A 12,471-nucleotide genomic window follows, 5' to 3' on the forward strand; every position below is an offset into this window, starting at 1 on the left:
GGCTGCTGCATGACTGAGAATGCTGAGGGGCGGTAAGAAGCAGTCAGTCAGTCACACGAAAAACCTCACAAATCCAGCGCAACCTTTCAAACAGGAATCCTTGCTGACCTGATGATGGGAAATTCCCTTGGATTAAACAGGGTCATCAGTCTCGGAAAAAAAGCCCAAACTGTAACTTGCATTCCCTTAAACACACACACACACACACACACACACACACACACACACACACACACACACAATAAGGACTCCATGGGGGAAAAAACGACAAGGCTTTATAAAGTTAGGGAGGTTTAGGATGGGGGAGAATGACAATTTAAAAACAGGTCGGCATTGGGAGCCAATATGTCACCGCACAATCCCAGCTGATACAAACACAACCCTCTTTCTTCTCTTGAGTAAAGCATTTCTTGGTTAATGCAGTAGCACATCGAGACTATGTTCACCTTCTCGCCCAAAAGTCTAAACAAACAAACAAACACACACACACACACACACACACACACACACAGAGTGAAAAATGAATGTACATGTAACAAAAGACTGAATGATTCAAAAACAAAGACTGTGAATGAGGGTCAAATTCGCACTACTTTTACTAATGTAACAGAAGACCAATGACGTGTCTTTATTGTTTATGGCGATCACGCATTTTGTCTGAATTATTGTGCTGATATCCAACCTCGACTGAAAACTAAAGCCAAAAGCCAGTGGTAAATTTGACACCTCATCTCACACATGCACACAAAACCACCACCACGCAGCTGCTTCGATAACTGCATGGTATCCGTTGTCGGTCAAACTAGTTCGACCGCTGCCTTAAAGATTCAGGGTGTTTGATCTGGCCACTCTGTCCTACCTGAAGACCGTCGTTACACGAGAGAGATTCTGAAAGCTAGTCGCTACTGAGGTTGTTTGGAAGGCTAAAGCCTACTAAAAGTGTATAATCTCAAGCACAACAGTAAAATGGCAGCTTGGAAAGGAGATCAAGGAAGATATGGTTCTCTTCAGCACGTCTTGCTTTTAGTGAGATATATATGCGCTCAAGATGATAATGGCAATAATACAACGTAAGGAACTTTCTTTCATCCTTTTCTTGCATTACCTGTACAACAGGCCCATTTCATACGGCAAAATCAGGTATCATAATCTGTAATCACATCAAAGTCCAGTCCCATCTGGCCTGTAACATGGTTGGGGAAACATTCAAGGACTTTATTGCAATAACCAATGCCTGTGAAATATGCACAGAATGATGTGCAGAATCACATAATGCTGAAGAATGTATGCCCCTGGAAAACTCTAACTGTTTATACACTAGAGAAAGGTGATGGTTTAAGGAAATCCCTTTAAACACAACAACAGTAATGTGAGTTATGTCAACTCCTTGAAAAAAAAAAAAACATTGTACTTTGGGGAACATCCCCGGAACACCAGCATTACATTGCAAAAAGTAACTGATCTCCATTTTCAAGCATCCTCTTCCAAATAGGTTAACATCAGTAAAGTTGTCTTTGTAACAATATCAAAGTTGACCTCTATTTTGGTTGAAATGACCACTTCACAAATATGGCAACTCTGAAATTCATTCACTACAAAACCCACCCCAGGTCATCTGAACACCCAAAACCATCCCAAACGAGGAAAAAAGTTTGACCTATTAAACCGTTATTAAATCACACAACCCTCCAATGGTCAGGTTCTGTACAGACAGTTCTGCTCACCCACTTGATCAGTAGCCCATCTGAGGAGTCATTGTTCAAGACTCCACTCCATGAATATAAAACTACTGACCAACAGGGGAGCATCGCAAACTGGCCTGTTGCTTGATCGACTTGTCTTGTGAACGGTGAGGCGCTGACGTCGGCCTGCTCAGTCTCTCAAGTCCTGACTAGAGCTGGGGGTGGGGGCGGGGGGGTCGTGTTCCATAGCACCCAGAATACACCAGCTGCCTCCTTTTGCACACGTCACGTTCAACATGATAAATAGAAGTTTGACAGCAGAAATTCAGCTGGGATTATTGCCTCTAGCCCAAGTCTCTCCACAGCTCACACTTGACCTAATAATGAAAACAAAATGAAAACCCTCACCAGAGAGGCATCACACTCGCCCTGGTGATATGGCATCACACTAGTCCTGGTGATATGGCATATTCTGTGTAACTCTGTGGTGGTGTGGAGAGGGTGTGTATAATACATACACGTATACATCAGTGTGTGTATGTGCAAGGATATGTCCACATGTACACAACACACTGTAAAAGTGTGTGTGTCTGTGTTGGAGTTTGGTGTTGTGTGTGTAACAGCGGATCCAGTTCAGTGTCCCCAAACCCTTTGGTTTTGGGAGGTGTATTGCTCGGTCCAACATGGGGTCCAGGATGCACTGAGTGTCCAGTGAGATATGGCCCATACGGTCCTCTTGCCGTCCTCCAGCCTGAAGCACAAGGAGGGGAAACCTGCTTGTGTGCGGACCTGCTGCCACGGCTGATCACCACGGCTAGGCAGGTCGTAGCCCTTTAGACATGGAAGAGGTGTGCGTGCAAGTGGGGGTTTTGTTTATTTGTGTTTGTATGTTTTTGTTGTTATTTTTTTTTTTTCCACCCCGTCCAAGACCAATGTATGTTGTGTCTGTTCCCTTAATGCAGTAGTTCAGTCGAGCTTCAGGTCCACACAGGGGAGATGGTTAGTGAGCATCATGGACGTGGGGTGGAGTAAAGGATTGGGGAAGGGGGTCAGAAATGTGGGGTGTAGATAGGGAGCACAAGGGATTGTGGGCCAGTGTTGTCCCCTGCCCCTCCCACCCAATCCCTACCGTCTCTCTAATTGGCCAGCTCTACCTTGAGATCATGGAGCTGGACTGTGATTGGCTGGAGGTGGTGGTGTTGGCGCTGAGCTGGGAAAAGCCGCTGTGGCTGGACTCCAAACTGGTCATTGAGCCCCTGGGGAAAGAAAGAGGGGGTATAACTTCTAGTAACCTCTTTGGTTTAATTAAATACTGTAAAAAAATATCACAATCATCATCCATTAGCCATCAGGTGATTTGCAAAATGCAGAATTTTGGTTTCCTGGAGGGTTTGAGAACTCCTGTGTGATCTGGTGAAGGTGTCCCATGCCCATTCCAGAGCCCATAGCAAAGCATGCAACCTTAAGTTAGTGATAACACGTTTCATTCTGTGTCAAATCAGACAGAATGCAGGAAAATGGTTGCTGCGCGGTCACCATTTATGAAACGGATAAGGTCTGAACAAAATCTGAGACGGTGCAGCAACGACCTTATCTGATATGACACGGAACGATCCACACAGCTCTATCATCTGGTACTCACGGCACTGAGGAGCTAGGGGGTTTAACACCCTCCTATTCCTGGTAGTTACATGAAGATGTTTTGGGTCTACAAGTTAACATTTTGAGTATTCTTTATTCTTTTGGCTTAAAAATGAATTCACTTGGATCTTGGAAAGAGAAATGACAGTGAGGATTTGGTTCAAGAATTTATAGACTTCATAGAATCGTTGCCTGCAGCTAAAACATTAAAAAAAAGTGCATAACACAAGAAGTTCCATAAAAATGGTGTTAAAAAGTGCACCGTGCAAGAGGGTGCTGAGATCACATGTGGCCAAGATGGAGATTGCAGCCATCTTGGAAGATGGAAGATTTGCGAAAGCATGAGTTTGAACACAACAGCAACCAGTTTACAAACTTAACAGATCCAGGACCAGCAAAAGGCCATTACCGATACAGGAAAATGTTAAATAAGCTGCAGCCTTCTGCCTGAGCACATCTACAGTAAGGGCAATAGCATGCCACAGCCAAGCACTGCACTTGTAAAAAGCAGCTCATTAAGTGGTCGCTCAAGCAAGAGGGGTCACAGAGGTTAGTAGCCAGTGCTGATGACTTGCTATGTAATTCAATAGACCTTATAAGCTCATTAGCATGTGGAAAGCAAACAGCATTGAATCAAAGCAAGCTTTCCATACGGACATAAAATATGGTCCTCAGATTGCACATGACTCCTCCAAAAAGAAGTGAGGACCTTACTGTATGGCCAGCATGGGAAGGGTTAAGAGCAAGTCACGAGCAGCGAGCAGCGAGCATCCACACTCATTCTTAGCCAGGCTAGGCGCGGTTAGCAAAGCGCTGCTGCGGCTAAGCAAAATTCAAACACGAGTCCACTTACAAACTCTGCACATCACAGCAAGCCGTTCTTTACAGAGGGAAGACACAGAAGAGAAAGAGGGGGGGAAAGAGGAGGAGGAGGAGGAGGAGGAGGGGAAAAAAGGGGGAGGAGAAAACAACAGAAAGGAGAGGAGGTAAAGCGGAGGGCGCGTAGCCTTGCTTTAGCTTCAGTGGGACTAAAAGAGATTAGCCACGAGGAACAAAAAAGAAACAAAAAAAAAGAAACATCTGGGTTTTCTTGTCTTAAGCAACCATGCCTTCACCACTACAAAAACTCTCATCTGAATCCCCCTATCTAGACAGCACTGTAACAACGCAAAGGAAGATCATACTAAACACCAGTGAAGCCTCACATTATCAGTGAGGTCTCACATTATCATGACAGTAATTGACAACAGGTATGATATTTAATCTTGGTATGTGTGGAGAGAGGGCTCTTACCTGAAATCCTCGGAGCCCAGCACCTCGGTGTAGTACATGACCTTGCACTTGTGCGAGGACACCTGCAGCGTGGCCAAGACGTCGTCCACGCGTGGCAGGTTGGTGGCGGCGCACGCCGGCATGCTGTGGAAGCGCCACTGCAGGATGTAGAATCCTGGCCACCGAGTCACGTGAGAGCCCTGGGGGGGGGGGGGGGCAGATGCACTTCATCTCAGATCTCAGTCCAATTTAAACACAAACGTATCGATTCACTTATCGGTTCACCTTCTTCAACCTGATTTTATATCCCCATAACTCCTGGACAGCAACAGCAAGGGAGACGGACAAACAAGGTTTTATCTAAATTACAGCTAACCTGCCATACAACCACACGTCCAACATTTACTACCACAATGTCTGACTCAGACAATACACTCTGTTGATAGTTATAGCTACTGAGTCTGCCACAAATGATTGGTTGGTAAGGGTTGTTGTGAGCACCATATGCTATTTTACAGGAAACTTCTGTGGAGTCTAAAGTAGTGGAACCTGGAGAGGGAACTTTAGGTTGGGTTGGGCTGATGTATAGCTTATCAAGTGCACTCATATTAGATGTATATATTTAGTGATACTCATGCATAGCTTATCAAGTGCACTCATATGAGATGTATATATTTTTACGTGATACTGATGTATAGCTTATCAAGTGCACTCATATGAGATGTATATATTTAGTGATACTGATGTATAGCTTATCAAGTGCACTCATATGAGATGTTTAAATTTACGTGATACTGATGTATAGCTTATCAAGTGCACTCATATGAGATGTATATATTTAGTGATACTCATGTAGCTGCACTAATAATAGGTCCATGTTAATTCACCATTCTAACCACCAGGGGGCAGTCAAATGGTGCTGATAACAGTGGTGCCTTTGTGTAGTGAATTCATTGGCTATGTTGGGCACAGGCTTAGAAAACAAAACACTGTGGCATACAACTTGGCTGAAAATGCATCACAGATATCATTATCTCACCCAACTTCATCTCGCTTCATCTCTTTCGTCTAAGAGCAGACAACTTCTTCCATCCCATCACACCCATCACACCAACCCACCCCCCACCCCCCACCGCCTGTGTGCTCTCCCACCCCTCTCACCTGGACGCTCTCGCCCTCCTTGCAGGTGAGGGGCGACTCCACCATGCTGTAGTCCTGTCCCAGCATCCAGGACTTGTCGATGAGCTGCACGTTGTTGCCCCCGGGCGAGGTGATGCCGTGGCCCGCCTGCGGGTCCTTCCGGGGTTGCTGGGGCGCCCGCTTGGAGTGGTAGATGTTGAAGACCACGTCGCCTTTGCACACGTCAAAGTCCCAGGTGATGACCGAGGAGGCGTCGATGATCTCGACCACAACCTGTGTGTGGAGGTAATGATAATAATAATAATAATAATAAAGTTTTATTTATATAGTGCCTTTCTCAGACTCGAGGTCACTTTACAAAGTCAACACAAACAAAGCAGGACAACACAAAACCAAACACAGTCAAAAAAAAAAAAAAGGGGGGGGGGGGGGGGGCGGGGGTACTTTCATCATCAAGTTCAAATAAGATTTTTGGTCATTTTGGAGAAATGTTTTGATTAAAGCTTGTTATTAACTATGAGTTATTAACTATGATATACTAGGCAAGATAAATTATGTCTTTGTTTGTGCGCCTGGAAATTCTTTCCATTCCCTACACATCACTAGGGAAACAGGAGACCAAAACATTCTGTTTTGTTCCAACATGACACCTCTGAATACAATCTCTCACAAAACCTGCAAAAAACACAATACACTGAGAACAGGCTGTGCAAACTCCTCCGCAGCCCTGGCACATTCTAACACTGCCTCTGCTATCCACCAGGTGGCGCCCCCACTCTGCATCTCTGCAGCTGATTCTGCATTGAGAGACTCTCCGCATTGAGGGACTCTGGTAACTTTCCACTCATGAGCCTGGCTCCACTCTCTGCACCCCTCCGCATCCAGTCAGCCCGCTGCATACGGGGGGGGGGGGGGGCCACCCAGAGGACCAGGCTGGGGAAGGAGGGGGGTGCGCTCACCTCATGGGGGGCACCCTTGAAGACGCTGGCGCTCTGGTAGATGGTCTCGGTCCACAGGCGGATGTCATCGTTCTCCAGCTCCTCGGGAGTGCGGTACAGAGACTTGGGCACGACACCTCCCTCAGGCACCTCACACTGCAGACAGAGAGGAGAGAAAGAGAGAGAGAATGAAAGAGTGAGAGAGAAAATGAAAGAGTGAGAGAGAATGAGAGAGAGAGAGCAAAATGAAGATGACTGCACCTAACCCTGGGCTAGGGAAAGAGGAACGACTCTGCAACGGACAAAAACATGCTCAGTCACTAGTCTTCTGTTTGATACTAAAATGTTGAATCTTTAAGATTGCAGTGTTTTGGTTTGCAGCATTACTTCATGTTCACCATACATGCGTGCTGTGTTGTAACACCAAAGGCTCAGTATACACTCATACGTGCTCCTTTGAAAGATCACAAAAGCAGCTCTCCTCAATTACTTATGAGAACTCTCAAATGCAACACTGACAAGGGACATCAAACAATCATCATCTACTAAAAGAGCTAAAAGACAGCTCCTCTACCATAAACTACATATCTCTAAAACAATGTATGCACACAGACACAGACATCTCTTTAACGTACCATGCACTCTCCGCCAAGGAAGTCTGGGATAATTTCTTTGTCGATGTAGTCCACCAGACCCCCAGGGCCCTGATAGTCGTTTCCAGCATAAATAAGGAATTTCTTTCTGGTGTTCTCATCGATAAAGGGGCTCACCTGGACACAGGTACACACAAAGGCTATAAATACACCATACACGGATACACAGTCACCAAATACTCAGTCAGAAAATGGAGATATTGTGTGTGTATGTGTGTGTGGGTGTGTACCAGTGTCCAGAGCACAGGGAAGACTCTGGGTGCTCGGAGTATGAGGAGGCGTCCGAGCGTCTCGGGGTAGTTGGCCTCCACCACCTCAATGATCCTCAGCAGAGCCTTCACGCCTGGCCTCCACAGGTGACGCATGTTTAGGCCCTCCAGATCCACCAGACACGTCCAGCAGCTGAGTGAGAGAGTGAGAGAGAGAGAGAGAGAGAGAGAGAGAGAGAGAGAGAGAGAGAGAGAGAGAGAGAGAGAGAGAGAGAGAGAGAGAGAGAGAGAGAGAGAGAGAGAGAGAGAGAGAGAGAGAGAGAGAGAGAGAGAGAGAGAGAGAGAGAGAGAGAGAGAGAGAGAGACGGGGATTTAGGTTAGGTGGATTGCGGATGTGAAATTCAAAGAGCAACAGATTGACCAAGAAAAACAAAAACAGGAACAGAAGTATGGGAAAACAGGAAGCTGCTTTACACAACATATAAATAAAGACATCCACCACACACACACACACAGGACAAGAGTTAAAAACAGGAGTAGAGGTCTCACCTGATTGGCCTGCCAAACACTTTAGTGTTTTCCTCACAGCGTCTCAAGCCCTCTTCATTGATGGAAAGCACCTAAATGACAACACACACACACACACACACACACACACACACACACACACACACACACACACACACACACACACACACACACACACACACACACACACACACACACACACACACACACACACACACACACACACACACACACACACACACACACACACACACACACACACACACACACACACACACACAAATAGAACGCTGAGTGAATGTCTTTCACCATTTTCAGCATCATTCACAGCTTGCCGACTTCATGGTGTTTACTATTTCCCAAACAATTCAACGACAAAGCACATTGTGGATCTCCATTGTCTTTGCTCAACATATTTTCTCTTCCTCGTCTGACACAAGACAATGCATTAGTGAGCATTACAGTGTCCATTTCAAGGATGTTGTGCGGGTTTCCTGAGTCTCGTGTCAGGTTCACGTTATTCGATGATCAATGTCAGCTTGCCATAGAAAGCTGCAGGTCGTCATTTATTTCCTTGTTCTCTTGTTTGTCAGCCAACAACACATTTCTGGGAAGTGCAAGCGACACCTTTGTTTAGACTGGCATGCGGAGACTGGCATGCGGAGACTGGCACTTACATGTCTGAGGAGCGACTCCTCTCCGAGGGCGCGCACCAGCCCTTTGGTGTCCATCTGGCCCAGGCGCAGGATGTACAGAGGACGACCATCTGTAGAACACACACACACACACACACACATATACACACATGATGAGCACACATACAGATACAGATACAGAGGTAAAACAACATAGGCTGAGTGTAGGCTGAGTGTAGTTTAGGTATTTCACTGTTCCCTCTACATCACCACACATATCATGTGATATGATATGATATATGATGTGATATGACATGGTTCCCTGAAATCAGCCTTAACAGAGTCATACAATACAGTACTCAGTATCAGTTTCTACCACAGAGCGAGTGGGAGTCTCTCTGAAACTGGTCAGGTCCACCACCCATACACCGCTGCCCTGTATTCCTGTGCACACTGCACACCACAGCCTCCTATTTATGGGGCCTGCCCACACAGACAGACACTTACAATACTCACACATACTACAGTCTCAAGCCCCTACGGAAGACTCCCCCACACACACACACACACACACACACAGCACTCGAAAACGGGGTCAGTGACCACGGGGGACTCCCTCCCTCCCTCCCCGACCGATGATGCCCTCAGGCTGAGTCACCACCAGGGCCTTGTGACTGAGAGAACACACCAGTAAACACACACACAAGCCTGCCCCGCATGTACTGTGGAGAAGGCATGTACTGCTGTAAGTCAACACACACACACACACACACACGGCTCCGCCAGTCCAGCCCTGTGTGTCCTGACCTGTCCTGCTTGTGCAGTAGAGCCCTGTGTGTGTGGTGTGTGTGTGGTGTGTGTGTGTGTGTGTACTGTAGAGCCCTGTGTGTCTTGTCTTGCCCTGTTGAAGAGCAGGCGTATACTGCTATGACTCAATACAGGACGAGATTATTATGATTTGCATGAAATTGTTTGAGTGCTTCCATGGGAAAGGGAAGTGCTGGTGGGAGATGAGGAAGGAAGAAGCAACAGAAATATTCAAAGAAAAAGTGATAGAGGGATGGATGGAGGGACGAAGGGAGAAATAAATGGCCTCTTCTCTTCTCCTCCTCTCACAACGAGAAGCGTGGGTTGAGGCCTGGTCGTCATATGATTCTTGCTGAGTCACTTATCTGATTGATTGAAGATAGTAAAATGATGTACGTGCTCAATCTGGCTTTTCATCACAGTTTGTTTCTCCAAAAAAGAACAACTAAATACTTTTATGTGACTTCAAACCATTTTGAAGCAAATAAACAAAAAAAAAACTCAATCGTGATGCTTTTAATGCATAAAAATGAAAGTGATTGATTTTCACCTGAGTGGCACCTGAACTACCTCTCTGTGTGTGTGTGTGTGTGTGTGTGTGTGTGTGTGTGGGCGCACTAATGAGCGTTAGGAGTGCCAACAGATAAGTGCTGGCGAGTGGATTAGTCAGTGCATGTGTCAGAACACACAAATGTCAAAGTGTGTGTGTGAGTGTGTGTGTGTGTGTGTGTGTGTGTGTTCCATGAAATGAGTGAGTATTTCAACAGCATTGTTTCTGTGTCCATGCGGGTGTGTATTTTTGTATGCCTGCTCATGTGTACAGATGCACGTGGGTGTATTTTGGCATGCCTGCGCGCGTGTGTGTGTAATTTTGTAGTCCTTTTATGCCAAGATATGATGTGATCCGTATGTGTGTGTTTTTGTGTGTCTTGGAGTGTGTGTTTTTGAGTGTCTTGGAGTGTGTGTTTTTGAGTGTCTTGGAGTGTGTGTTTTTGAGTGTCTTGGAGTGTGTGTTTTTGTGTGTAAATGAGTTTAAGTATGGACGCCTGTAACAGTGGGAAGCACACAGCACGACAGGTGATCGGTTCCACTCAAGGACAAATATGACAATCTCTCTCTCATTCACACACACACACACGCACACGCGCACACACACGCACACACGCGCGGTTGCAGATGGCTCAGTGGCGCATGTGACCCACTGGGCCCCTGGCAGGATGACGCCGATACACTGCCCTTGATACAGACGCGAACCACAGACCGTGAGCCGGCTGCACTCACAATGCCAGCAGCACACACCAGTGCGTGTGTGCGTGCGTGTGTCTGAGAAAAGGTGGGGGCTGAAAGATACTGATCACCCGTTGGCTGGCACAAGACGTCGGAGAGACAGTCTGTGAAGTGTCTGACGGCGCTAGGAGGACAGAGGCATGCGGAGGCTGCAGATGGGAACACGGATAGCGATGCAGGTGGATGGGTACGAACATGAGCATCAGGAATGCTGATCAACACTTATGTAACCTGGTGCCAATCGCTGGCACAAAGTGGACAGAATGGAGACTAGAGGTCAGCCAGCAGCAGACGATGAAAATGCTCCGTGTTGAATACGGGGTTATTGTAATGGAGCGTTCATTCTGAAGTGTAGCAGAAGTTCATACGAGTTTCACACTGTGAGCTCCAGCAGGCTCTAGCACGCAAGGGCATTAGCAGAGGCACCAGAGCCAGTATGCTAATATGCTAATAACCTCAGTCATGTTCTGGAGTTATGTGCATTCATTATGTTCACATTTCACCACAAGCTAACCACTGAGCGTATTGCATTAATGCTGATCTTATCATCCAACATTGCTACACGCAAATGCTCCTCAGTAGGCTATGCAAGCAGGGCCGGTTCTAGCCTACTATATTTGGGTGGGCAACATAGCAAAGCGGTCAAATTGGACATAAACAAAACACATAAAAATCACAACCACCTAGCACAAGTTGCTACAGCCAACAGCCAGGAATAGGCATTATTTCTAATACATGTATTTAAAATAAGTATTTCAAATACAAAATAGTATGTTATCATTTGTATTTTATGTTGTTTAAGAAATATTTGCGAAATATCGTTGGTAAAACCAACAGCCTACTTTTGGTAATGTGAGGACATCATGCAGCCTCTGACTAGCGCTGACTTGTAATTTGCCCAGAGTTGTTGTGATCGGAATACTGAGATTCAGGAAGGTGATTCAGTGCAAGCTTAGTGACGTGTAAGTTGCCCACACACACACCCCACCCTCAAGTTTCTTGGTAACTTTAATCATCAGTTTCTTGAGAACTTGAATCATCCAACTGAAATACATGGAATCTGTAATGTGGTTGCCCTGCAACAAGTTGACCCATTTATCGCCTAAAGCAACACAATGAAAAATTCATTGAATTAATAATTCGCCCATACTTATGATGAGATTCAGGAAGATCATCCAGTGTAAGAAGAGTAACTTGTAGGTTGCTCACACACATGCATTGACAAGAGACTTGTCTCCACTTTGTACCGGTTGACAAGTTCAGTTGTGACTTTTTGAGTGCATCTCTGATACAGTATTTAGGCTATGGGATGTAACCGGCAGGTCAGCATTTTGATCTGTTGACTGTTTGCAGGTTATGGCATGTCTCGTAGGCAAAGAAAAGCAGTTTCTTTCAAACACTGTACACTTAATCAACTGCCAACTTAATCAAAGCGTCAGTTTAGCAATGAAGGAATAGATTAAATAGACATATATGGGAGTAGAGTGTGGGTATGTACTTTGTAGTTTATTTTGATACATTTAATTATGGTATTTTATATTTTATTTTAAATACAAAATAGTGCCCCCCACCCATAGTGTAGTACTGTAGCAGCCTGGCTTTTCTACTGTCTGCACAACTGAATAAAACTAATTCTTGACTTTTTTTTGGGTGGGAAAGACACAATGTTTGGGTGGGCT

General features: G+C 45.7%; 1 protein-coding gene across 5 annotated transcripts in view; it reads right to left on the bottom strand.

The window, feature by feature from the left end:
• Positions 1-257: 257 nt before the first annotated feature.
• Positions 258-12,471, bottom strand: part of LOC143133217 (SEC14-like protein 1) — a 36,617-nt gene continuing 24,403 nt past the window's right edge. For 4 of the 5 annotated variants that reach the window (XM_076293011.1, XM_076293002.1, XM_076292994.1 and 1 more), the window contains 9 exons: positions 8,741-8,829; positions 8,085-8,155; positions 7,557-7,728; positions 7,309-7,443; positions 6,695-6,829; positions 5,757-6,008; positions 4,617-4,795; positions 4,177-4,203; positions 258-2,938 (listed from right to left, as the gene is read on the bottom strand). In XM_076293011.1, the coding sequence (XP_076149126.1) occupies positions 2,833-2,938; positions 4,177-4,203; positions 4,617-4,795; positions 5,757-6,008; positions 6,695-6,829; positions 7,309-7,443; positions 7,557-7,728; positions 8,085-8,155; positions 8,741-8,829 (1,166 nt within the window). In that variant the 3' untranslated portion in view covers positions 258-2,832. The remainder of the gene's footprint in view (positions 2,939-4,176; positions 4,204-4,616; positions 4,796-5,756; positions 6,009-6,694; positions 6,830-7,308; positions 7,444-7,556; positions 7,729-8,084; positions 8,156-8,740; positions 8,830-12,471) is intronic. The other variant, XM_076293019.1, reaches the window with a different exon arrangement.

Source organism: Alosa pseudoharengus, unplaced genomic scaffold (genome assembly GCF_046254945.1).
Source record: "Alosa pseudoharengus isolate Yale_2024_CS ecotype anadromous, Long Island Sound unplaced genomic scaffold, YU_APseudo_1.1 YU_APseudo_1.1_scf_1, whole genome shotgun sequence".
In the NCBI taxonomy this organism is placed as follows: domain Eukaryota; kingdom Metazoa; phylum Chordata; class Actinopteri; order Clupeiformes; family Clupeidae; genus Alosa; species Alosa pseudoharengus.